The sequence below is a fragment of the Thunnus maccoyii genome, chromosome 7, assembly GCF_910596095.1.
Source record: "Thunnus maccoyii chromosome 7, fThuMac1.1, whole genome shotgun sequence".
NCBI classification, from domain to species: domain Eukaryota; kingdom Metazoa; phylum Chordata; class Actinopteri; order Scombriformes; family Scombridae; genus Thunnus; species Thunnus maccoyii.
The window spans coordinates 27,571,295-27,597,308 of NC_056539.1; the positions used below are offsets into that span (position 1 = coordinate 27,571,295).

The 26,014-nt window shown below is 38.2% G+C and overlaps 2 protein-coding genes across 6 annotated transcripts; one reads left to right on the plus strand and one right to left on the minus strand.

The window, feature by feature from the left end:
• Positions 1-924: 924 nt before the first annotated feature.
• LOC121900480 (fibronectin type III domain-containing protein 7-like) lies at positions 925-14,228 on the minus strand. Of its 5 annotated transcripts, none has more exons than XM_042416855.1 (15): positions 13,276-13,292; positions 11,885-12,137; positions 11,648-11,663; positions 11,225-11,485; positions 10,367-10,627; positions 8,852-9,112; positions 7,612-7,875; positions 7,003-7,257; positions 6,662-6,919; positions 5,786-6,040; positions 4,528-4,782; positions 3,381-3,641; positions 3,015-3,044; positions 2,186-2,223; positions 925-1,789 (listed from the first exon to the last, which is right to left on the minus strand). In XM_042416855.1, exons 2-14 carry the CDS (start codon positions 11,936-11,938, stop codon positions 2,192-2,194), a joined length of 2,463 nt encoding a protein of 820 aa, XP_042272789.1. In that variant the 5' UTR covers positions 11,939-12,137; positions 13,276-13,292; the 3' UTR covers positions 925-1,789; positions 2,186-2,191. The 5 variants fall into 5 exon arrangements, with proteins under 5 accessions (XP_042272789.1, XP_042272790.1, XP_042272791.1 ...); XM_042416856.1 differs by lacking the exon at positions 13,276-13,292 and having other exon boundaries at positions 11,885-11,984; positions 12,077-12,369; XM_042416857.1 differs by lacking the exons at positions 11,885-12,137; positions 13,276-13,292 and adding an exon at positions 13,860-14,228.
• On the plus strand, positions 13,478-24,215 carry stxbp3 (syntaxin binding protein 3). The gene is made up of 19 exons (XM_042416858.1): positions 13,478-13,612; positions 15,615-15,664; positions 15,866-15,947; positions 16,068-16,144; positions 16,244-16,316; positions 16,440-16,540; positions 16,989-17,134; positions 17,540-17,633; positions 17,835-17,959; positions 18,047-18,145; positions 18,249-18,306; positions 18,399-18,464; positions 18,794-18,874; positions 19,226-19,361; positions 19,645-19,751; positions 19,959-20,057; positions 21,985-22,070; positions 22,803-22,951; positions 23,301-24,215. The coding sequence occupies exons 1-19, from the start codon at positions 13,504-13,506 to the stop codon at positions 23,411-23,413; spliced, it is 1,851 nt and encodes a 616-aa protein (XP_042272792.1). The 5' UTR covers positions 13,478-13,503; the 3' UTR covers positions 23,414-24,215.
• The last annotated feature ends 1,799 nt before the right edge of the window (positions 24,216-26,014 follow it).

Genomic DNA, 26,014 nt, shown 5'->3' on the forward strand with positions numbered 1-26,014 from the left:
TCCCCTATAATAGTGGTAACCTAAAACCTAAAACATCAGTCCATGTAAACGTCACCTCATGTGGTGAAACAATATTAAAAATGCACCAACTGCCATAGACTTAGTGTTAATGTGATGAAACTCTACAGTGTTTCTGTCTCCCAGATTACTATTTACACATGTATTATTATTATTTTTCAATTTTAGATTCATCACATCATTTGCTTTTGACTTATATCATATAGGGAAAATCATTGATATCCTTCCTGTATGATACTATTTAATGTCTGCTTTGCAGTATGTGTAATATGCTGTTTGGGGGTTGTTCATATTGTTTGGTCTTGCTGTGCTTTTGTTGGATATTTAGAAATGTATCTTTGTTAATCCGAACCATTGATTGGTAGAGTGTTTCCTCAAGGTAGTTAGGGGTACACCAGGTATTATGGAGACGAGGACATGCCTCTCCACCCAAGCAGACAGACAAGTTATGAAAGATTAAAGCATACAGGGTGGCCTGTCTTTCCATCATAAGTGGGAGCTGTACTGTAAGTAAGTGTGGACAGGCCAAGATTGTGCACAATTATGTTTTAGTGAAAGAAAGAAAGAAAGAAAGAAAGAAAGAAAGAAAGAAAGAGACAAAACAAAGATGTGTACCCTGCCTCATCAATAGCAGGTTTATCAGAGAACCTTACAACAACCAAAACCTTGAACTTTTTTTTTACTGATGCCGTGACAACAATTTATTCAATAACATCTACTCATATAATAGATATTCCTTTAAGAATCTGTATCATAGTGGGATATTGTATATACTGTAATGTAAACAATGAGCAAGATCTTGATAAATCAACATACTAAATTCTGACTGAATTTAAAACTTAGTTTCTCTTCTGTTATTTAATAGAGTTCATGTATATGTGCAGAAAAAAAAACACAAAACACAAATATGATGCTGGGAATTCTTTATTAACAGAAACTGGAATAATGCATCAGGTTTACACAACCAGATATATTCCAAACTGTTAAATTCATCCTGAGAATAAGCAACAGCTCACTCTGTATATTGTAGACAACAGAGTGACACATGATGAGCAGCACTCATCATTTATCCTCAGGAGGCTTCCTACTTGGGGCTGGAGCTACAAAATTTGTTTTAATTTAGTCTCAAAATTCAGGAGCAAAATATTTTATAAATTGTTGAAATTGGCCGCTGGGATACTGTTACTGTTACTGAATTTGTTTCGCTAACTGAGGTTTTTGTCAGTTACAGTTACAGTTAGTATATTTATAGTTTGTCTTTTACCCAATAGCTCAGTTATATGCTCTTTTGAAAATTCATTTTCAATTGCCCAAATTAGTCAGTACAGCATAGAAATTTAGCTCTACTTGTTCATGGATAAAAACTTTTTTTATATTTACCAAATCTATACCATGTTTTTGCCTCATGATTCATCTTTTGATTAGTACACACAGCATTTTCTCATGCTTGTCCTTTATTTTATCGTATTTAAGTACTTGATCATGACTGTTGAGAGATGTTTTGCTTTGCCATCGTACACAAGCATCATTTAAAGGGAGGTTAACAAGACTAAACAATTTGTCAATCATGTTTTTTATCATTGCTCGCCATGTTATCCCACTGTGTGTCGTTTGGTAGACTATCATCCATGTATCATGGCCAAAAGACTGGCATGTTTATGTCAGGTTGTTCTTTTATTTACGGTATCTTTCAGACTGACTTCATTCTGGAGGAGCAGGGGTGATTCAGGAGGAAGAGGAGGATGAAGAACTTGTATTACTTGACAGAAGGCTGTGAAAACAAAACATCAAAGATTTAGTCAGATTCAGTCAAAATTTTACATTTAGTGCGTTTTAATTTAAATTAATTTTTATTAATGTAATATCTGCAAAGCCATGAATCAATTTTAGATTTTAATTCTTACGCAGAACATTTTTAAAAGAAATCTTTCTTTTTGGCCAGCAGAGGGAGACGCTGTGATGCAGTTAAGAAAACCAGGCGCATAAGGGAGGATGTAGTCTGAGTTTCTGCCATAATTTAAACATCTTTAATCAAACAAACTAATGAAGGGCCAAGAAAAAGTTTTTTGGGGGACAAAGTTATTACTGGCTTAAGAAAGCTTTATATTTTCTCTTCTCAATCAACAGTTAATCATCAGTTGATTAATGTATTAATATATTTACTTACCATCTGCTAGTCCAGACTTCTCTTCCCTCTGTAAATCACTGGAGGAGAGAAGATTGAAATGATATTAGAAAAATCATCCAACATCATATATATATAACATCTATAAAGATAATACACAGGACCTACATTACACACTGCACATTGAAGAAAATTGATACATTATCCAAATTGTGTTGGCATGGTTGTAAAGTAGAGGGTACGCTGATGAACTTGTTGTGTTACTGTCTTCTTTTCAAGCAGTTTTGGTTGTATGTCACTGAAAACTTGTCATGTTTTCTTAATATAGATATCAAATCTTGTCCAGTAACTTGTATACTAAGTGTGAAAATGGCCATTGTGCAACCAGAAATTGTACATAGTATTATAGCACTGACCTTCCTGTCAGCCAAGCGGATCATTTTAATGAACTGGAAATGTAAACCGAACTGGTTCAGTATGAAAACTGGCGTAAGGACTTTATGGACTTGCTATCAATGGAAGAGGCTGCTCTAATTCTCCAAGACGTTGACAGGCCTGATGGACTTCACGGTCCCTGGAATTTTATTAGATCTTGTCTTGCGAAATTTTAAATTCTGTATTATTGAATCTCTGTTTTTATCTTCTGTATCCACCTCCCTTTCATTTTTTAGGGGGTTTTGTATTTTTCTTTTTTTTTTTTGTATTATTGTCACTGTCACCTTTTTGTTATTAAAAATTATCAATTAAAAAATAATATTTTGCTAAAGCATTTACCATTAGGTGTTAGAGACAGTTGGGTGATTTTTTAAAACTTTAAATAGCTTTACAAATATTTATGCAGATTGAAAGTTGAGGATTTTAACAAACTCACCTGTGCCAACATTGCTTCCTGAACAAGTGACTGAAAAAGCAGAAACAAAGGACATTTAACCAAATTTCAAAATGTTTCATCCACAGTCAGAATTCAAATAATTCATAAATCAAACAGTTTGGAAATGTCCTTATTGCTTTGCAACAATACTATACTTTATTCCCAATGAAGGTGAATTCAAATCCTTCATAGAGGCAGATAAAATGACTGAAAAACATTGTCAGGTATAAGCACACAGCTGCTTCATGCGTCTCCAACTATGTTAAAACTGAACACAAGTATCATAAAACATTATGAAAATATGTTGGAGCAGTATGATCTGAGGGTTAGCTATTGTAAATACACACATAAACTCCACTGTCATACCTGAGTACAGTCTCTGAGGACAGAACAGGACTTTGCTGCCCTCTGATGTCAGCGGGGCCACCACTACATGATACACATCCCCACACTGGACGCTGCCAATATCACAGCTGCTCTCCCCGGAAGATGCATCGCACGTGTAGTTGTTGCTGCTTCCCACCATCTCTGCAATGTAGCTGTGGCTGCTGCCGGCGCTGCGCCAGTACACCCGCAGAGAGTTACTGGCCGTCCTGTACAGCCTGACACCTGACGGACAGCAGGCACCTGTGAGAGAGAGAGAGACTCTGATGAAGTGATGTGTGTCTTTCTTATCTGAATTCATATTTGCTTTGTGCAACAGAGACATGATTTAGTTTGTGTGTGACAACTTTGAAGACAGTGGGGTTTTTTTGGCTTTTTGGCCTTACAACTATCTCTAATATCATGAGATGTCACTGCTGCATGCATACTCAAATAGCACAGGTTGTGCTGAAAAGAAGGATGTTAATTTATTGCCTGTGCCTTACAGTTATTCATTTATACATATATATACATACATAACATTTAGAGATCCATATTACCAGCATTAAGGAAAACATGGCTATAAACTCCAGAGCGTTTTAAGGGTACCACATGTTGGTGGATATTTAATTTATAAAACTTAAGTCAATAAACAAAAAACTATGTCTATTCCAAGGAAGGTAAGTCTGAATCCTTAAATAAAATATCATTTTGATTACATTTGTGGTACATATTTCAGGGATCTGTTCATTATGAGTAACAATAGATGAGAAAGGCAATTTTATTTTATAAAGAGGTATGCCTTTTATTTCTATACTGCAAGTATCATACCAATTTAAATGCATAAAAGTGGCCAGACTTTTATAATTCTTAAGATTCATGTTAGTTTTTGAAGTCTCACTTCTAAGAGAAGCTCTTAAACTGCTTCCATATTTCAAGGAGCATACTTGAAATGAAAGACAGAATAGTGCTGAAATATTAGAGTAATGTAAATCCTTTGATTGTGTGTAGAGGGGCCTCTGAAACTGCATTTATACCCTGCAACATTAATTACACTCTCCATTCAAACCAATGTAGCTCTTGAAGGATGTTAAAGATTTATAACAAAAAACCTGCCGTCTTCTCATTGGTGGAAACCATTATTACTCACTGGACGAGAAGCCCTGATAGGTGCAGTTGGAACTGCGCCCGCTGTGGCTGAACGCCTCCATTGTGACGGTGTAGTTTGTGCCACAGGTGATGCATCCCATGAGGCAGTGGGAGTCCTGGGTGTGGCAGCGGGCGTGACCGCGCGGTGATGTCAGAGAGGTGATGAACGTATGTGCACCTTTGGCGTGAGACCACGAGACGTTGGTCATTGCCTGAGTGACCTGAGCCACTGATAGGCTCACCGGACAACAGGGTTCTGTAAAAGAAGATGATATATTGTGTGTTTTAGTGTTCAGATTATAATTAATATAGCTGCTGTAAAGTTGGAATGGAAATAAACATGGGGGAAGTATTAAAGTGTTTAATTAAAGGGGCACTCCGCAGATTTTACAGCAACATGAAGTTCAGTTTACTCGTCATGAGGAAAGTTGTGACTGTCTTCTGTGCCCTGTGTTTCAAGCTGGAGGTGTATGCTTTGAAAATAGTGGTCGTTTAGGATGCAGGAAGGGTCTAATGAAACGCACACTATCCAGTTGCATTATGGGATATGTAGGATTCAGTGTTTTTTCACAACAGCCATACCTATACACCCATACAAGGGGCTAAAAATCCAGTTGTCTTGGTCTCTTCTGCTTTGGTTGTTGTTCCTCACCTTTATGAAAGTGCAATACTAAATTGCTGTAGTGCTTTGTAGTATTTTTTTGATTAATTGCAATTAATTATTTGTCATTTACAAATTAATTGCAATGCCAAGAATACATTATATATATAGTGAAATCATCATTTTTGACATCAGTACTCTGTGTTCGAAATCATAAACGTGTTTAACTAGATTTCAGCAGCCGCATAATGTTAATTTTTAGAATTTAAATTTATTTAACTCTGATTATTTTAACATTTTTGCCACTTAGTAAAATATTGCATTTTTCTGAGTTACGCATGTTGTTCGAGTTCAATATCAGATTTTATGGCAGCCAATTAATTGCTGTCAAATCCTGTCCTTCCTGTAGATAATTACATGCAGACAGGTGACAAATATATATAGGGCACAAGGAGTATGACTGAATGGTTTGAGGAGTATGACAGTGATGAGAATCATTTGCTATGGCCTTCACAGTTACCAGATCTTGATGTATTTGAATATCTATGGGATAGTAGATGTAGTGCACCTCAGACTTGCAACTGTTGCACAACATCACTAAGACACTTCATGTGAACATGTTAATTGAATGGGTCAACCCAAACCTTTGACGGCTCACCTGTTTCCAGAGAGTCAGAGTAGCTGGGTAAGCTCTGGCCGGCGGCGCTGGTTGCTATGACGCTGACTTCATAGGTGGAGCCACAGGGAAGCTCAGTGATGTCACAGCTGCTTCCACCGGTGGTACAGGTGTGTGTGCCGTCATCTCCCGACGCGCTCACAGTGTAAGTGGCGGCGCGGTTGTTTGCTGTCCAGCTGACACTGACGCAGGAGGAGTTTTTCGGATTCAGTGACAGATTCGTTGGCATGCAGGGAGCTGGCAGCGAGGAGGGAAGAGAGGAAATACCTTACTGAGTGTCCTTACATGGTTGTTTACCTACTGTTTAAATGTTTGAAGAACTACTGGTGAAATGATGATGAAATGATTGGGCTGTAAAGGTAAAGATGGAAATCATTCTCATATGCCTATTGTAGTTTCATTAAATATACAAAACAATCAGCCAAAACCATAACGGATAGTTAATTAAATTAATTAATTAAATTGAATCAATAAAACTACTAATTGCTACATCAAAAAGTTCATCAAAACCTTTGTAGTTATTTATCAAAATGAAGAAAAATCAAAGGCAACTTTATGCTTTAGTAGTGAAATCTGAATAATTCACTATATATACAGTATGGAGCCCTAATACAATAAGTATCTGTATTTTCATCATGTAATGTTTCATTTCAATAGGATTCAAGTTTTTTTCCTATTCGCTGCTGGGTTTTTTTTTTAGATTATGAACATTTTGAAATAGGAGGTTGGTTGGGTGTATCTGTTGCATACACGCACATGTGCATTGAACTATTTGTCTAAAGGACACTGCCCAACTTGAATGATATTTTTTTTAATCTGCAACTTGTCTGGAAAATCATCTTTGTGTGTGTTTTCTACCTGTTTCTTTGGTGTGAGCTTTGCATGCACGGTTACATCCACTGATATCATTACAGGGTGTCACCACCACGCTGTAGGGACTGTCACAGCTGAGGTCAGAGAGGGCGCACACAGGTGCCGTGTCGTTACACAGGATGACCTCTGAACCGTCCGCCGCCCGAGTCTCATACAGCTCTGCCCCCCGCGAGGCTGTCCACATGATCTCCAGAGTGTCAGTGCTCACCAGGGAGACGGACACACCCTCTGGACAACAGGGCACTGAGGGATACAGAGGATAAACAGGTAAACACACATAACCACAAAGAGAAATCTTAAAACATGTCACCTCTGCTGCTACTTACAGGTGGTATAGTTGAGAATCTCTCCTTGAGGACTGCTGCCGGCCTGGTTGAAGGCGAACACAGACATCAGGTATGTGTAGCCACACTGACAGTGGTAGGTGCAGCTGTTGCTGGTGGTGTTGCATGTCTCCTCACCGCCGTCACCTCTCTTGATGTAGGCCACGTAGGAGTCGGCATGAGGCACCGTGTTCCACGTCAGTGTGCAGTTTCCTTCTGCCGGCTCCTCGAGAGCCAAAGACTCTGGTGGGCAGGGGACTGACAGTACAGGACAGCAGGGAAATTACTCACAATCACAAACTGACAGTGTTCTCAGTGTTGCCCAGTGTTGTCACAGAACTACCACTGCTGTTCTAGTGCAGTATCGGGTTGTTTTTGTCTTTTTAACACAAAAAAACAATACAACCAAAGATATCAAAGTAATACTCACCTTGGTAGAAACATAGAAAAATCTTAAATGGTTAACAAATCTCCATCGTGTCATGGTATATACTCTATCTCTATGTTGCACAAGAATATTTGGTGCCACCTACTGTACATCTGTGTAGTGTTAAATCAATGCCAGGAAAAAAATAAAACAGCATTAGTTGATAAAACTGTTCTCCTACTCACAGGTGATGAACACCTCGGGGCTGGATGGGTAGCCGCACCCAGCCTCGTTTGAAGCAGTGACCTGGATAGTGTGTATCTGCCCACAGCCCACTGGAGACAGGGTGCAGGATTTGGAAGTGGAGTTGCATGTGAGGTTCTGGTCGCTCATCACATGGTACTGAATGGATCCATAAACATCCTGCTCCAGTTCCCAGGACACAGACAGTCCAGCCAGGCTATTATTCATCACCACAGAGACATTGACAGAAGCTGGTGTTGGAGGTCCTGTTAACAGACAGAGACAAAACATAATGGCGCATCGCATAATGCAATCAGTTTACATATATTCTTTGAGACAGTACGTTTCTCCACTGCATTTCAGTGCATATTGTGCTCTTTATTCTATGTATTTATTAGATGACTGTAGTTAATAATTAGATTAAAATGTTACAGACATTAATCTATAAAAATATGACATATAGCTAGAGATTAAACTACCCAAAACAGAAACCCACTATAGCAGCATTAAAATAATGCTTACATGTCAAAGAATAATTTATGTAATTGTGTGAAAGGGAACATTATTCACTATGAGCCTGTAGCATCAATACTGATGTGATTATCTTTGAAATTATTTTGACGGCATTTGTGTTTGTAGAAAAACCTTTCAGCTGCAGCGTGAAACTTTACATACAAGTGAACATCTGTAACATTCAAGCCCTTGCCAAATGAGTTCACATAATGATGATTAAGCCTATAACTGCTAGATAAATCTCTCTGTATTTCACAATTTACAGAGTTTTAAAATCTGATGTCGGTGGCGACATTCCTGCACTGGCCGGATGAATGCATACTGCGCATGTTCTATTGGCAGAACATGCACAACAGACTTACACTGGCTGAGTGGCTAACTTCCGCTTAGCCTTCTGCTAACTTGAATGGGGATCAAGTGTGACTCTTCTAGACCTTCCAAATGTTATTGGACCGAGTGGATCAAATTCTAATAGTAAAATAAATCATTTTGCGGGGATTGAATGATGCTCAAAACAATTTATCCACTGTTCTACAAAATACAACAGTAGCAATGCAGTTGGCTACAGCGAAGCCTATGACGTAAGCACGTGTTGACAGTGTTTTTGTAATTACTCTCACTGCCAGAAGGGGGAGACAAACTCCAGCTTTAAAAGATAGTGACGTAAGCACATCACATACACATTACTGAACCTCACAGGGTATAAGAACTGTCTCAGTGCTTTCTTACGTGTTGTCTGGTTGATGTACAAACTGCCCTCTCCCTGTCGGCCCTCAGGATCCCAGGCAAAACCTCTGATCATGTAGAGTGAGCCGGCATCCAGGCCAGAGATGGTCAAATTGGTGTTGGTGGTGTTCTGCTTCATGTTGGTGCTTGAGCCAAACTTGTATATAGACAGGGTATACTGGACGGCGTTGGCAACAGGGGCCCAGGATACAACAATGCTGTCGTTGCTGGGAGAGGAGGTGGAGAGCTGAGGAGGAGGCAAAACTGTGGAGGAGAGCAAAGTTTGACAAGTTTTACATGAATGAGGTACTTTGAGAGATCAAGACTGTACTAGCCCACTTTTTACAGGCAAGGAAGAAGTACTCCATAGTCACAAAGGAGGCTCTGTGCAATAGATAAATGTTATAGTAATTTCATGATACATGGATGACAAATAACTCTGCTGGGTTGTGATTAAAATCCCCAAATGTTTCATCTAAGATTATCTGCATGTCTGGAAATTTTCCCAGTGAGGTACAAATGAACACCGATAAAGTCACTTTAGGGGTTAGAGGTCGTGCATTAAGTCTTTTGGTTTTTGGCAAGTCGAAGTCAAGCCTCCAGGTTAAAATTGTCAGACCTGTTGATTTACTATTTGTTGCAGCCTTAAAGTACTCATATGATGGAATAATACTACGTTTCCCTGTGGGTAAAACTAAAGGGTATAAACTAAGCTAAAAGAATTAAAGTCTTAAAACTAGATTTCGACACAGGGTAAGGGATCTCACCTATCTCAAGTGTGGGAATTTAAATTAAAAAGTGAAAAACTTCTTTCTCCTTATACCTTTTTTATGTTTTTGGTTTCCAACATGTGACTGAAAAGCATGTCTTTATATTTTGAACATGTAAAGATACAAATAAATGCATGTATGATTCTAAAATACAATCTAACATACAGTATATAGCCTATGTTCCTGAAATAAGATGAAATCCTGTATATAGAAAATAATAAACAAAAAATGGTGAAACTGATTACTGTTTGTTTTTTTGGCTCATGTGGATCAGATTTGCCCCCCCGGGGTGGGGGTGGGGGTAAGAGGTGACGGCTATGTACTCATGTTGAGGTCAACTCTTTGTGTTTTACATAGAAGGGTCAGGTATAGTTACCACTGACACAAGAGAGGCCCTGAGGGGTGCTGATGCATTTCTTGTATAAGAAAAACCTGGATTTGCACAAATACTGAACCTGGGTTTGACTGAAGACGTATATAGTGTATAACTGTGTATAGTTCCTCTGCTGTGAGACAATGAGGCAGATCAAGTGACCTCTGCAGGGCATGGGAAGTGATGAGAAAAGTACTCAGTGTTTCTCAATGAATGTGTGACTCATTTCTACACAGAAGCAGGCTACTGGGTGTTATTTTTGAATTTTTGGACTGAATTAACTCATGAGGTTTTGTTTTGTAGCTGTGAAAGTGGACTTTTTTTATATAAAATCTCACATTCTGCACACAAACATACTGTGACATACAACAGTACCTGTCTTTTCAGTCACAGGAAGTGACGGCTGGCTGCGACCTCCACTGTTCACAGCTATGATGCTGAGCGAGTACTCAGTGTACGGTGTGAGGAACCCGATCTCAGCGGGGGAGGAGTACACTGTGTCTTCTCTGTAGAAGCCATTGGCACTCTGGACTCGTATGATGTAATGAGTCGCCCCGGTCTTCAAGCTGAACCCCACCATCAAGGTCTGGCTATCCTTCGGCTTCACTGTCTGGATGGGATCCATCATCTCGGGGGCTGAAATAGTCACAGTCAGTTCAGATCAGAGATGGTATCTAAGAAGAGGACACACACTGTAAAATTTTACCTCAAATAAGAACATTTGATAAATGATAGATGGCTGTGGGTCCCAATGTTACCTACAAACCATGATTGTAACCATGAGTGTAACTACAAAAAATTCTCCTTTTAAGATATTTTCATTTCATTTAAGGGGTCAAATATTTATTTTATCTTGTAAACCAAATTTAAGTCAAAGACAGTGACTCCTATGTGGTCCTCTGCTCAGTGTACATTGGCCAAGTATCCATCATCAGCCTCCAATTTTATGATATTTATCTGTTTAAGTTATTCCAACAATAGTTTTTATACTGGATCCACTATAGCTTTTTCCAGTGAAATGGTGTGTCTGAATATACCAGTTTAAACTGTACAATACCAGACAAATTTTAAAAAGTCAAAAAGGCAAAATAAGTAATACTGAAAACAAGAATTTATAGCAACAAACACTGGTTTGTTTTTGAAATATGAAAATAAAATGACAATTTATCACTAAATAGAATATTCTGCCTTTCAGTTCTTAACAGTACAGGTTTAGACAGAAGTGTATCTCACCTGTTGATGACTCAATATGTGCACTGCTCAGTACTCCTTGGGAATTATCCAAAGCTTCGACTGTGAAGGCATACACGATGTTCGGGGACAGAGAGTTGACAGAGCCCATCACTGTGTTGGGACCAAACTGGGCAAAAGCAATGGGGGTGTTCTGTGAGCTTTTGGGGGCGACGGTGATCTTGTATGAGCTGGCTCCAGAGTACCTGGTCCATTTGAGAATCGCAGTCTTGGATGTTACCGAGAACACGGATACTGTGATAGCTGATGAGGGAGATGAAAGAAGTTGAGGTTATCATAGCATCGTGGATTTGATTACACATAAATGTAGGATAACTATCAAGGTTTGTACTCCTTCACCCTCATATACTGCAGTGATACAAATAACTACAGTGAATATATATGGTAAAAGTAAACATACACTACCTGATTGTGCTGCAGCCTGCAAATTTGAGAAAATGAGAAAAAATGATCAACAACAATTTAATGTAGTTTTATAAAAATACAAATGTTATACTGTGTTTATTCCAGACTGTTATTGCTATGTTAACAACATATTATGTACTTTCTCCATTACATTATGCTCTTCTCTTTTATCAGCAAAATTCTTGTGCCTGAATTTGAAATAATCTATATCTTATTACAATTTTTCCATTACTTTACCTGTGAACATATGCCCAGCAAGCTAAAAATCACCAGCCACTTCATTGTGCCCATTCTTCACGTCTGTCTCTTGAAACACTCCTCTCACAATTTCTCACACCTGACAGTTAATATTTGATGTTTTAAAATGCTTCACTCTTTACCGTTTTACCTTTTCTTTAACATATCTGGTGTCTGTGTTGGTTGAAATACCTGTATCTGGACCCTCCCAGTGGAGGCAAATGTCCAATCATGCCGAGGCAGAGACATGCACCTTGGGGCAGGTGCAGGGTAGCATGAGAGGGAAAAAGACACCCTTTCTAGCTATGGGCTAGATATTCTATATTCAGGGATGTAGTCAAGGCACCACAAAATGTGGAATGTATAGGGGTCTGGCAAAGGAACTGGACTTCCCCTAGAAGCCTTAAATTACACCTGAATGTGAAAGTAGTCTAAATTTATGATTATTTTTCACAATTATAGATGCTTATTTCCACCAGGAAATGGAAAAAAATGTTAGAAATAAAAGTGTAAGTCAAAATTGAAATAACAAGTCAAAAATATTTGACAGTCTTTAAAGTAAAATTATGAGTTAAATTATAACTACATTATGAGATAGTAGGTCAAACTTAAAATAACATAACTGAGATATCATAATTCATAATTATGACTTAATATTTCATAATCCTGGCTTTTAAAGTGAATATTTAGACTAATTACCTCATAATTATGACTTATATCTCATAATTTTGGCGTGATATTTCAAGATTATGATTTAGAAAGTAAACGTTTTTACTCAGTATCTCATCCTTTTATTTATTTATTTATTTTTCAATTTCACTAACCTTTCATTTGTTTTGCCTCTCTCCCTGGGGAAAATTATCTCCCATGTTCATTCATATTCATATTCCTATTCCTATCTAAATTATAAACAAAAATGCCAGAAAAACTAGATAGATAGAGATGTTTTCAGTTTTGGGACTTTTTCTGTAATCCTTGATTTTTGCTGAAATACTGGATCATTTGAACATTTATTGAAATGAAACCATGTGAGAAGTTTAGAGGGAATAATCACTATTTGGTGGAGCTGTTAACAACTCATAGACATCTGAAATATGACCCCGACTACACACTACTTTTTGTAAGACGTCAAAAGCCATCTTTAACATCTTAGTAATCATCTTTAACAATGTGTTGTATTTTAAAATCTTGTTATATTATCCATTGTGTTAAATCTTCAGCTGAAAAGTAACTAAAGCTGTCAAATAAATGTAGTGGAATGGAAAGTACAATATTTCCCTCTGAAATGTAGTGGAGTGGAAGGATAAAGTAGAATACAATGGAAAATTCAAGTAAAGTACAAGTACCTCGAAACTGTACTTTAGTTAACTTGAGTTAATGTATTTACTTACTTTCCTCAACTGAGGACAGGAAGTACAGACACACCACACAAACCACACTACATTACACACCCACACACACACAAACCGCACACACACACACACACACACACACACACACATACACACACCAAACCAAAAGCAGAGAACTAGATGGGGATTTAGGAAATTTGCGTTCGTGGATAAAAAAACAAACAAACAAAAAAACTACAGCGCCCCGTCGCACACTTGTTGACGTTGATGACGTCAGAGAGCGAGGACACACGGGACAGGAAGAGGCGCAGAGGAAAAAAAAGAAACAAGATGGCAACTGGCTCGGATCACGGGCTGAAAAGAATAGTTTGGAAAAGTAAGTGAATTCCACCGGAGGAATGTTTTTGTCGTACGTGTAAAACAGCGTAACAAGTCGCAGTCATAACGTAGAGACTTTTAACTCCATGTTTTATGTTTTAAAAGAACTGTTGCTTCCTTTGTGACTTTGCATCTGAGAATGACAGTTAACGTTAGCAACTTTCATTCTAATATTTTCTGCAACGGAAGTTTACAAAATTTGAACTGAGGGGCTCGACAGGGGAAAGATAGCAGACTAAACTTACACTTGGACTACATCTTGACGCTGTTGTGTATCGTAGCTTTACTGACATCCACTTTTGGGAAAAGTAGTCCCGAGTGTGAGGTCACTTTCTTTCGCCTGGAGCCCCACCTCAGATCTGCTGGCTAACAGTCACCACAACACTGTTTCTTTGAATAAGGTCGACTTAACTGACACAAACCTAACGTCAACAAACTGACACCTTTTAAACATGCTTTGTGTCGAAGTCTGTTTCTCCTTCGAGTAACATCAGTGTTAGGTGGTGTTTTGGTTGTTTAGCCGTTGTAGAGATGACCGGCTGGGGTTAAAGGAAAGGTTTATTTTCCAAGCGTGTCTTAAAACAACACTCAGGTGCTCATAGGAACACTGAAAGAGGGTTTTCCTCGCTGTAATCATTTCTCTTGCTCATACTCGCTATTAAAAGATCCCCTTCATAAGTGCTTTCAGTGTAAGTGATGGGGGCCAAAATCCACAGTGTGCCCACACAGTCATTTTGTGCGAAAATGCTTTTAAAAGTTTATCTGACGCTTATATGAGGCTTCAGCAATCTGTGAGTTAGTAATGAAAAGGGGATATCTGGCACGTTAACAGTCTGTTTAGCATAAATTCCCTCTTTGTGTTTCCTCAGACAGTGTTTCCCTGTTGAGCTGTGGTGGAAGTATAGTAACAAAAAGAGGGACTTCAGCACTAGAAACACTGTAACGTTGAAAGATGTCTATTTGATTTGACTAATTTGGACGGCTGTAGCTTCATATAATTTTCAGATAAACCTTAAAATACATTTTTTCACAGGAGGATTGTGGATTTTAGCCCCCATCACTCAGATTGTAAGTGCATTATGAAGGGATCCTCTAGTGGCCGGTATGAACAGGAGAAATTATTATGGCTAGAAAAACCTGTTTCAATGTTCATTTGGGCTCCTGGCTATTGTTTTAAGACAGACTTGAAAAATTGTGAACCTGTCCTTTAAGGGCTTTGAATAGTTTAAATAGGAGGACACTCAGTTTCTATTTTATTAGGTACTTAAAACTAATGTCATCTTAGAGCTACAACAACCTTCATGAAGGTTATAATATTCAGTTTCAGCCTCCGGAAAATGATCATAAAGTTGATTCAACACCTCTCTACTAAAAGTGAGCATTATAACCTTCATGAAGGTAGGATCTATTAGAGAGCTGTTGTATTAGACTGCTTTAGTCTTAGCTAGGTACGTAAAAAACTGGCAACTGAGTGTAAATAGATGAAGAAACAGCTGGCTTGATTTTTACACTCTTATCATACCTATACTGAACCAAAGTGGGAAAGTATCTTGTCAAACAACACAGACACACATCTGTTTATGTGGTTGGGCATATATAATGTTACTACCGATATAGGGATGCAAAATTAACTTTTTTGTCCACTGGCCAAATGTCTGGTGAATGTTCAAATTTAACAGCCACTCCATAGATTATCATTGATTTTTTGACTGGTGAGTGAAGCAAATCTATCAACCATGTGCATATTTTACCAGCATTTGACTGGTGCTAGTTTTGTGCTGTAACTGATTCATCATTCTTTCCAGTCACTATTAGGTCTGTAATTTCACAATGATGTCCAGAATTTGCTGAAATACACTAACCACTGTCCAGTATTTGAGCAACAACTAGCCTGTAACCTATAAATATGTTGTGTTTTTACTTGATCATCACATTGTTTTCTGTCTGTCACAAGCTTTTTAGCACTATGTTGTTTGTGATATGTTCTATGTCTCTTACAGGGATAAGAGATACAATTATTGCAGACTGCAGAAAATCAGAAGTATGGAAGGTAGGACAACGCTATGTGTACTCAATAAAGAGTCCTAAGACTCATATATATGGACAGCCTCCACATCCCAGCTCTGCTTTTTATGGGATTAATGGGAAATATATAGTGCTACTACTTTTCATGTGGGGCTACGTAACCTGAAAACATATCACACTGTGGTACATCATTGGACTGACAACTACCCTGTCATATTCTTTACAGATATTAATTCTGGACCCTTTCACCACCAAGATCCTTTCATCATGCTGCAAAATGTCCGATCTGATGTCAGAGAAAATAACAAGTAGGCTATGTTTTGCATCACAGAAAAAAAAACAACATAATTTTGGTCATAGAAATCCACATGCTCAGGTATGTGGATTTCTGTAGCTACTCTCTTAAACTTTATATCTTGTTTCTTTAGTTGTGGAGGATCTGTACAAAAGCAGAGAGCCTGTTCCAGAAATGAAGGCCATCTACTTCATTACACCCACAGCTAAGGTTTGTCATGACAGCTCTGTGATGACCCTATTGTATTTGCATTGCATTGCATTGGTAAGTCAAACTCAGCTGCGATTTCTCAACTTTTTTTTTCTTTAGTGTGTGGATGCCTTTATTGCTGACTTCAAGCCCAAACCCAAGTATAAAGCAGCATATGTTTATTTCACTGACTGTAAGTAACTTATAAATCATTGCAATAGCAAAATAACTGACAAAAATATTTTTAACTAGCATATTCAAGATGGGTTTTTTTTGATGATTTTTACACAAACTAAAAGTGTTTTTTGTCCATCAGACTGCCCTGATGATCTGTTCAACAATATGAAGCTGTACTGTGCAAAGTACATACGAGTCTGTAAGGAAATAAACATATCCTTCATGCCACAAGAGGCACAAGTAAGTGTTTGCAGAGTGTGATCTTTTCTGTTCTTTTGTAATGTTCCATTTCCTCTTTTTATCCACGCTGTGTGGTTACTTGCTTACTGAAGAAAAATTCCCTTGTTTTAGTGTTATGTTTTAAGTTATGTTTCTACTCTGAGGAAGAGATCTGCAGTGTTCTGACATAATCACCATTGGGCGTTAGTCACTTGCTTTCTGTATTTTGAAAAAACAAAAAGGTCTTAGGATTCTCCATTATTTTGAAATTTTACAAAGGAAATTAGAGTATTTTTTATTTCTGTTGCTTTGATATTGAGGTATTGAGCTCTAGAGTGGGAAAAATGATTAAAAACACATGCTGCTTTATTATATAATTACACACAGCCTCATCCATAAGTTAAATATCAAAATGAAACACAAAATTTCACTGAAATTTCAGATTTTTTTGACTTTTGATGCTTTTCAGGTGTTCACATGTGATAATCCGGGAGCCTTCCAGAGCATCTACAGCCCCAACAGTCAGGACAAAAAGAAGACACTGGAGACGCTCGCAGACCAGCTCGTCACACTCTGTGCCACGTTGGACGAGTACCCAGGAGTCAGATACAAGAAGTAAGTCAGAGAAGATTTAGTTACTCAGCTTATAACACACCTCAGCCCCCAAGCAGAGTGAGACCTTTTTATGAGAAATGTTTAAGCTGAAACCATAGGATATGTTACCTAACTGTGGTAGAAAGTGAGACTTCAGTGCTTCACTTTGCTCTCGCTTACAGTAGCTTAAAAGATGGCAGATTAAGTTTAAAAGTAAAGCCAAGAAAAAGCATTGTGTGGTGTTCATGAATCTACGTAAAACATGATTTTGTTGATTTTTCTTGCCAAATAGCTGGTGAAAGATTTGTCAGTTTGACGTTTGATCTGTTACAACTGCTGGATTAACTAACATTGGTATCAATGCGTTCTTGATATGTGTTGACTTGACTGTGATAACTCACTGTTAACAATTTATATCATAACCAGAGACAGCAACATGGAGAACGCCAAGAGCCTTGCAGAGCTGGTGGACACCAAGCTGGCCAGACACTATGAGTTGGATGACAGTGGCAAGAAAAAGGTGAGACACAAAGAAGATGTCAACAAAGAATGTTTAAAGAATAAACAAGGGCTTAGCACTGGGAGTAAAGGGGAACCTGAAAATACTGAATGGCTTAACACAGGTTACACACTATATTATGTAAAAGAAAAAAAATCCCACTGTCCTGTGGACTTTTTTATATAATACAGTTTCATATTTTGTATTCCCCTCTCCCAACAGGGAAAGACCCAGGCCCAGCTGCTGATAGTGGAAAGAGGCTTTGACCCCGTCAGCCCCATCCTGCATGAGCTGACCTACCAGGCCATGTCCTACGACCTCATCGATATCCAAAATGACACATACAAGTAATGGAAGCTTTTCATACTGTATCTCATTGTATTTAGTCTTTCACATAACAAGCTATTTTACGAATTCAATGTTTTCGTGGCCAGGTACAAGTCTAAAGACGGCTCAGAGAAGCAGGCCCTGCTGAATGAGGACGACATGCTCTGGATTAAGCTGAGGCACAAGCACATCGCTGAGGTGTCAGAGTAAGTGTGAGAGATCGGAGGGAGAGAGTCGGGATAGACTGAAGGTCGTTAGACGCTTCCTGTTTCCTCACCGTTTGTTTTACCTACATTTTTCTCGCACTAGACTAATCCCCAAGATGGTGAAGGAAATATCTGCTAGCAAGAAACAACCAGATGGAAAGGTACAGCACTGCGGTTTCTTCTTATATGCTCTCCTGAGCTTTTGAACTGTGTATTTCATACCTGTGTAAACATTACAATCATTTTTTTCCAGATCTCAATCAGCAATTTGGCCCAACTAATGAAGAAGATGCCATCATTCCGTAAACAGCTCACTGAGGTATGCAGTACTAATTAAATTGGTCTTGGTTTGGTATCTCAACCAAGACGGGATTTGCAACTTTGCACTAAGCTCTAATAATAGAGCTAAGTGATCATTTTGTCATGGTTGGGTGTGGCCTCCAAAGCCTGTTATTATGTGAATTGGACTTTGTCACGTCTTTAGAAGCAAGGCAGAATAGATAGTCATTCTTTCTTGCCACTGTCACAAATAACTTTGTCCTTCCCCAAAAGAAATCCTCTTAAAACTCCATTAACAATGCTAGCATAGCAACTATAACCACACAATGTTGTCATCATTGTTAATTGTTCTCTCTGTCTTAATTCTAGAAAGCTGTTCATCTGCAGTTGGCTGAAGACTGCATGAAGCAATTCTCAAACCATGTGGAGAAACTCTGCAAAGCTGAGCAGGTCTGTCTGAGCTTTGTCATCTGTTTTTATGGAACAAGTGCCAAATTTTTTTATTATCACTTTTCTTTGTTTGAAAAGTGGGTGGGCGGCTGTTTAGGAAGTTAGAAGGCCTTATGACCACACTTGCCCTGATGAAGTGTCACTGACTGCTACCAGCTCCAGAGTACTATTTCTGTAGCCGAGCCTGACCTCTGATATCCTCCAGAGGAGACACTCAGTAGATGTTAATTAGACTGGTCAGGTAATAGATGTGAAATATGTGGAGTTTTATGAATTATTATTGTAAAGTGCAAACATTCTCAGTATTCACAATATATACTCAAAAGCTAAAAATGGTTTGTTGATGTGTAGGACCTTGCAATGGGGTCAGACGTGGAAGGGGTGAAGGTGAAGGATCCCATGAGGACCCTGCTGCCTGTGCTGCTCCACCCGTACAGCACCCATGACAAGATCAGAGCTGTGCTGCTCTACATCTTCAGCCTCAATGGTACGACAGTGATCTTCTTCAGCAGACTTGTCTTTTTTTACTGTCTGTTCTTTGGCACTCTGTAAAGCAGACTCTTTTCTTTTCCCATTTATTTTTTAAGACAAGAAGAGGTACCAAGAGACTTTTTATGAACAGCGAGGCGACCTATTAATCTACTTTTTTTTCCCCCAAGTTGACTGAGACCCTCAACCCCAACCAATTAGTTTACTAAGAGGGGGCAGCCCAAATAAGTCATACTCAGATTTTCTCTCTCTGGTTGTGTGTTTGGTGTGTGTGTAAACAGGAACAACAGATGAGAATTTAAACAAACTCATCCAACATGTAAAGATCGAGGACGAACGAGAGTTTATCCTGAACTGGAAAGAATTGGGAGTCCCCATCATCACATCGGTATGTGGAGAAGCATAAAGGTTGATTGATTTTAATGCTTTAATGATTGCAGAAAAGAATGCACCTTTAGATTAAAACTACAAACGATTGAAGCTAATGGCTTGAATTTCGACAGGGTTATTTTTTTGTTCTTTGTGTTGTTGTTTTTTCTATTCAGTTCTGTGATCAGTCCCAAATGAATCCTGGTCATTGTACTTTTGTTTCCAGCCCAGTTTCTTCTCACGCAAACCATCCAGACGGGATCGTTCCCAGGAACAGACGTACAACCTCTCCAGGTGGACTCCTGGCATAAAAGATGTGATGGAGGTCAGTAAAACGAGATTAATATCAAAAATACACACTGGCTGGATTTGCTTTTTTTTTTTGCTGTCCTTAACAGGAAGCTCTGGGAACTATGTGTATTTTAATAGGTTAAGTAGCATAACTCAGAAGAAAGGACTTGGGTGCAGTTAGGAAGCAGCAGTTTAAAATGAGAGGGATATAGATCGGATGTAGGATAGGAAATGAAAAAGAAAAGAAGTTCTGGCATTAACATCTGTCTAATCTAAACATGTAGCTTGATGTAGGTCACCGTGCTACCCAAGACCCCCTCTGAATGGCATTCGTGAGAAAAATGATGAACAAAACTGTGAAAGTACCACAAAAGGAGGTTATCAGATTCAGGTCATCTGATAGGCAGTGTCATATATATGTTTGTGTTGTTCTGTAGCGCTTTATCCATGTGAAAAACATCACAACATCTTAGCATCTATAAGACACAATAATGCAGCACTTATGTGTTGATCCCTGGGGCTGATCCTTTAACTTTGTTATGAGGCTTTGGATGTGCTGTTTCAGCAGCATCTCTCTGTACTGACCCTCAAATGCTTTCATTGTATGTTAAATGCGTTCCATATAATATATCGTAGGGTGAGATTATATTTTGTGATAAAACACAGATGGGATGTCATAGTCACCTGCTTTCTTGTTTGTTTGAACTGTAAAAAGTAAACTCTCATTTACATTTTTCATTCTGTCTTGTGATTAAGTTTGCTTGTGGCTGTTTCTTTTGAGGCCGGTAAGTTATATGAACCATAAAACAGAGGAAATAAAATATCAGTTCTGAGGCTGTTTCATTTAAAACTCTGCTGTTGAGTTCAATTCTCAGAAGTTGATGGGGAACTGACAGACAGAGGTACACCAGTGTCCTTTAGTCATAAGATCTAAACTCATCAATTCACCTAATCTCAGTTCTGTAATTCAACAGAATTGAAATTCCCCAAGTTGGTAATATTCTGGAGAGTATCGGATGAAGCTTGATAAACAGGAAAGAGGCCCTTGACCACAAAGAAAGAAAGTTGAGATTGTTTTTTTACAAGGAAGGATCTTAAGGTTGAAATAATTATTTCAGTTGGTAGGGATCATTGTTGTAATTTGTAGCAAATTGAATATTTATGTAATTTTAATGGTGAAATACATAAATCACAAGTCATAATAAGATAAATGTTAGTTTCAGAAAAAATGGAAAGAAGGAAATAACTGGCTGAACTGTAACGTAATCACGAGTTTTTTTTATGTCTCCATACTGTTACTTTCTTTTCCGTTTTTACGTGAAACATTTTCTGAGCTTTCATCACCACCCTAGCACCTGGTCCGCTGTAGAGTTGCGGCGAACAGTTTCCTGCAGCAGGAAACAGATACGTTTTTGAGATGTGGGAGCATAACATCAGGTTGAAATCCGTTTAAACCAATTTGTTCCTTTTTTTTAAAAAAAAAAAAATCTGTGTACTTTTTAGTACCTAAAAGGATGAACCTTATATGTTGAGAAACCAATCTCAAATTTTAAGTCTGAGACAGAAATTGACAACTTGACAGCAGATTTTTTTCCCTGTCTTAAACTATTTTCGACATCCCCTTATGCATTTTGTAGTTAGCAGAAATTGTTGTGTAGTTATTTGCTTTCTCCGTAGTTAAAAGATTGCACCTACAGTTCTTGTACCTGCTGAGAGGAGTGGCACCAAAATCATATTTGTTTCTCTTCTAAATTTTCCTGTTCACTGTAAACACCACAGATTATACTTGAAGTCTGGTGGTTGGAGGGGTCCTCTACTATTTTAAGTATTTCTACAGAATGTGCATCAGACAAAACTGTCAGAACTTTGAGATTATTTTGGTGCCGATCCTCTCAAAACGTTGGGTGATGTGACCTTAACATCTAGAAATCACAGATAAATGACAAATCTATTACTTTCAGGATGCTGTGGAGAACAAACTGGACACCAAAGAATGGCCGCACCAGTCTGAATGTCCGGCTGCCTGGAATGGCTCTGGAGCTGTGAGGTGAGTTTTTTGAATAATCATATTAGAACACGGTCAATAGTGTAATAGTGAAATAAATATTGATGTTCTGCAAGAAATGCTCTCATCAGACTTGTGTTTGCCTGATCCCAGTTAAGAGTGTTATGTCTGTCGTTTTCAAAATCTAATGGATGGTGGTTTAGGCTGAGTGCATGTGAGAGGGACCCGTAGATGAGGCAGGAATCAAAAATGCAGAGCTGTTTTATTTTATTTTCATTTCTTTGTAGGCTTTGTGGTTTAAACTCCGCAAAGAGAACAAAAAGTATGATTACATAAAACAGGAAAGCACTGATAACAGAACCAAAAACATTAATGAGAATTATGTGAGAAACGAATTAAATCAAATAATGAATAAATCTCACTCACGTGACACACACAGCACATGGCTGTCGTCAAAAAGGACAAACAAAGGGACAAAGGCAAACATAGGTGTGTTTTCTCCTCCGCCTGGGAAGTGGTCAGGTGACTCCTTGGTGGGGACAACGTCATTAGAATGAGTTGACCTGACATGGATCATTTTTCCGTATATTTCCTTGTACTAGTACAGACACTATGACAAGTTGTCTCCCTCTAGTGATGACTTTGAACACTAACATTCAGTTTAGTGTTAGTTCTGAGTGACTAACACAAGGAGAGTCCCTTTCCATGTTTTGCTTCCACTTTTTCCAATAAATTTTGTTTGTTTATTTCCGTTGTCTATCCTCTGCTTCACAGTGCCCGTCAGAAGCACAAAGCCAGTGCTCAGGACGAACGCCGGTCCGGCTCACGCCTCATCATCTTTGTCATAGGAGGAATCAGTTACTCTGAGATGCGCAGCGCCTACGAGGTCACGCAGGCAGTCAAATCCTGTCAGGTCATCATAGGTGGGCATTTATACAAGATTATAGTTCGACTTCCCTCAGTATCTCCTAACGAGCTTGTACTCAGTCACTGAACATTTCTGTTCTTATTAAATCTAGTTGACAAAAAAGATGATTTAGTGACTCAGTGAGTTGTTGCTATTCAAATTAACTAAAGGAAGCTCAGAGACAGTATTATAAGCTTGCATTAAATTGGTGTTTTTGCCTAAAAAAGAGCCTCTGAATTGTCAACAGACAGCAACTGCTTGTTCTGATTTCCTGCTGCTTTACACCCCCTGCTGGAGCCAATAAGAACTGTGAAAGGTTTTTATTTTATAATTTGGGATCTAATTATTTTTTACTTTGATTTCAGGGTCTTCCCACATTTTGACCCCCACCAGTCTCCTGGATGACATCAAGGCCCTGAGCAAACGCCCCATGGAGACCTTTACAATAGAGGAGAAAGGCAACGCCTATGAAGCCTAACTAACAATGTCCCCAAACCCCCCGACCCCCCGCCTCTTTACATCTCACATCAGTCAGCACAACTTCCTCAATGGAAAACTGAAGGGAATTTACCGTATACTCATCTTTATGTTTTCATACTATTTTCAGATCTGTTGCACATTTACATTTAGGTTTGAGGACACATTCACTTTTAACCTCTGATGCTCCTCTTGGAGAGAGTTTGTCACAAGAAGTTAGCCTCCTCATGGCTTTTGTAGTTTGATATTGACATATTAAAAGTGAATTAGCCTCACCCTATTAGGATCATTTTAGTAAAAAAAAAAAGTCTAACCTGCCTTTCTGTGTTTGCCTTTGTCTTAAAGATATTACAGTTACATGTTGAAAAACCTCTGAAGCTCTCAGAGGCAGAATGGAGGGGGAAAGTAGCGCTAAGCTAATGTATATACTGTATGTAAGCACTGAATCCCTGCTCTGCCATTCTGACTTATTTTGTCACTACTGTTTATAAACACTTAATGTAATTTGAAGAGTGTTTTTAACATAGAGTATGTACTTTTTTCTTTAATTGAACAACTGACTAATAAATGGATGAAGTGGTTCAAATTATGTTTATGTTAATGTTTGTTAATTCATTAATAATCATGTTGCATTGTTTCTGGATGGAGTTAAAAATATCAAGTCTGTGTTAGACAGATACAAAATCACTTCTGTTCCTTCACTTGTTTTTATGCTGTTGTGAAAATGCAGTAAACAAAACAACGTTGGGACATTATTTCATTACCTGAAAGTACCATAATTAAAACCTAATTCCATTTGTTCAGCTCGCTCCGACTCTTATCTGATATACATTTAAGAATTGGGGTGCAATGTGTGTGTTTGCATAGGGTGAACAACGTTTTGTGGAAAGAATTGTGGTTAAAGCACTAAATCACTCTGGCCCATTGGAACAGCAGTAACGTAATATCCATCACCTTCATAAACAGACGGCAATGTGCTCAATAGAAAGTCAGCAGGAACCGCTGGTGTCCAATGAACATGCTGCACTCAAACCTGCTGAACAGACAATAGGGGAACCAAAGATATGAGGCTCCTGTGATGTCATAGATCAAATCTGACCTCCTTCTCCTACATGCATTATGCTTTAGTTACATGACATTTACATTGAAACTACATATTCAAGTATGTACACAATACAAACATGTATACATATTTCCTGTGTGTTTTTTCAAAGGGGCAAACATGAGAGGGGTGTTGTATCCTGTATGTATGTAGGCTTTGTACTGTAAGTAACTGGGACACACCATACAGTGTATTGAATCAATAGGAAATGAACGGTTGGATGGATTTATTCCAAATTGTAGCATAACCGGATAGTAAAAACAGAAAGGTGAGGAGTGAAGGAAAGACTCTGTTTCACTAGGCTTCAAAAGGCTTAAATTGCTATCTAGTTGGGTAAAATTTAAATATATGTGAATACAAGGTGTTATATGCTAAGATTTGCTTGAATATTCTAACAGGGCATTTCATGAGAAGCCAAAAGAAAAACAATATGCATGATAAAATCATCTGTTTATAACTGGGTTCATAGAACAGATGTATTAAATAATTAAAGGTAGCGCGATTGTGTTTACAGTTACACATTTGGAATTTAGTGGCACTTAAATCAGCAAAACAAAACCGATTTTTGTTTTGTGGGCATTTATGATGGAGACAGACAACAGGACACTGATTATGATCTGATTTCCTGTGATTCTTCAAAACACATCCCTCATACCCTCATGTGTGGGAGTTGGAGCAGACAGGCTGGCTCTTTAACAGTCAGCTTAAACTCAGAATCACATTAAATTCATTTTTGTTCGTAAGTAAATAGAAATATAAAATATTTTTAAGCAATAAGGGTGTGTCTCAGGATTAAGTTGTTCAGTTTTTGGATGCTATTGAGACATATACTATACATAACATTATATTACAACACTACACAAAACTGATCTCTTGTCACATGTCTTGAAACATGTAGGCCTAATAGAAATAATTTTCTACACAGCTCTGATGACACTGTGATGATAACTGTGTCATCCACCACCACATAACATCCAATACTTCCACTGCAGCAGTGTCAGTCACAGCTAAAGTGTCAGGTGTCATATGAACACACACATACTCACAGGGTGGTCCTGCTTCATTAAGCCTACATAGAGGGGCACTTACACCCAACAAGGATGATCCTGCTCTGTGACAATGACCTACTCTCATTTTCCACTCTTATTTATATTTCATTAGGCCACAGCCTGCAGGGAGGTTATTATGGACCCTTACGGACATTCAAAACTCCTAATTTCACAGGGGGGAAAAGACTGAAAATAAATGAACTTTTCTTTCATAAGTATACTTTATATTTTATATTTAATGCCTTCATGAATAAACCCATGAATAAATTCCTAATAATTCCGTTATAGCCTATGTGTCTTTACTTTTTAAAACTATGGCATTTCTGATTAATGAGTCTTAATTAAATTGATTAATTAGTTCAATTTAAAGATAAAATTGAGTGGTTTTATTTGTAGTGAATACTGCCGAGATATTGTTACTTTGTCGGTCAATAAAAGTAACTTTAACCTG

What these genes read in the sequence shown, in the direction of transcription:
- LOC121900480 (XM_042416853.1), bottom strand. Translation starts at nt 13,386, where the DNA reads ATGTGTGTGTGTGTGTGTGTGTGTGTGTGTGTGCGGTTTGTGTGTGTG. An exon ending in CCCCGAGGTGTTCATCACCT is followed by an intron (nt 7,258 to 7,611) that starts GTGAGTAGGAGA and finishes CTGTACTGTCAG; the next exon opens with TCCCCTGCCCACCAGAGTCT. An exon ending in TCCTCAGAGACTGTACTCAG is followed by an intron (nt 3,045 to 3,380) that starts GTATGACAGTGG and finishes CTGCTTTTTCAG; the next exon opens with TCACTTGTTCAGGAAGCAAT.
- stxbp3 (XM_042416858.1), top strand. Translation starts at nt 13,504, where the DNA reads ATGACGTCAGAGAGCGAGGACACACGGGACAGGAAGAGGCGCAGAGGA. An exon ending in CCAGGAGTCAGATACAAGAA is followed by an intron (nt 17,135 to 17,539) that starts GTAAGTCAGAGA and finishes TATCATAACCAG; the next exon opens with AGACAGCAACATGGAGAACG. An exon ending in ATGACAGTGGCAAGAAAAAG is followed by an intron (nt 17,634 to 17,834) that starts GTGAGACACAAA and finishes CTCTCCCAACAG; the next exon opens with GGAAAGACCCAGGCCCAGCT.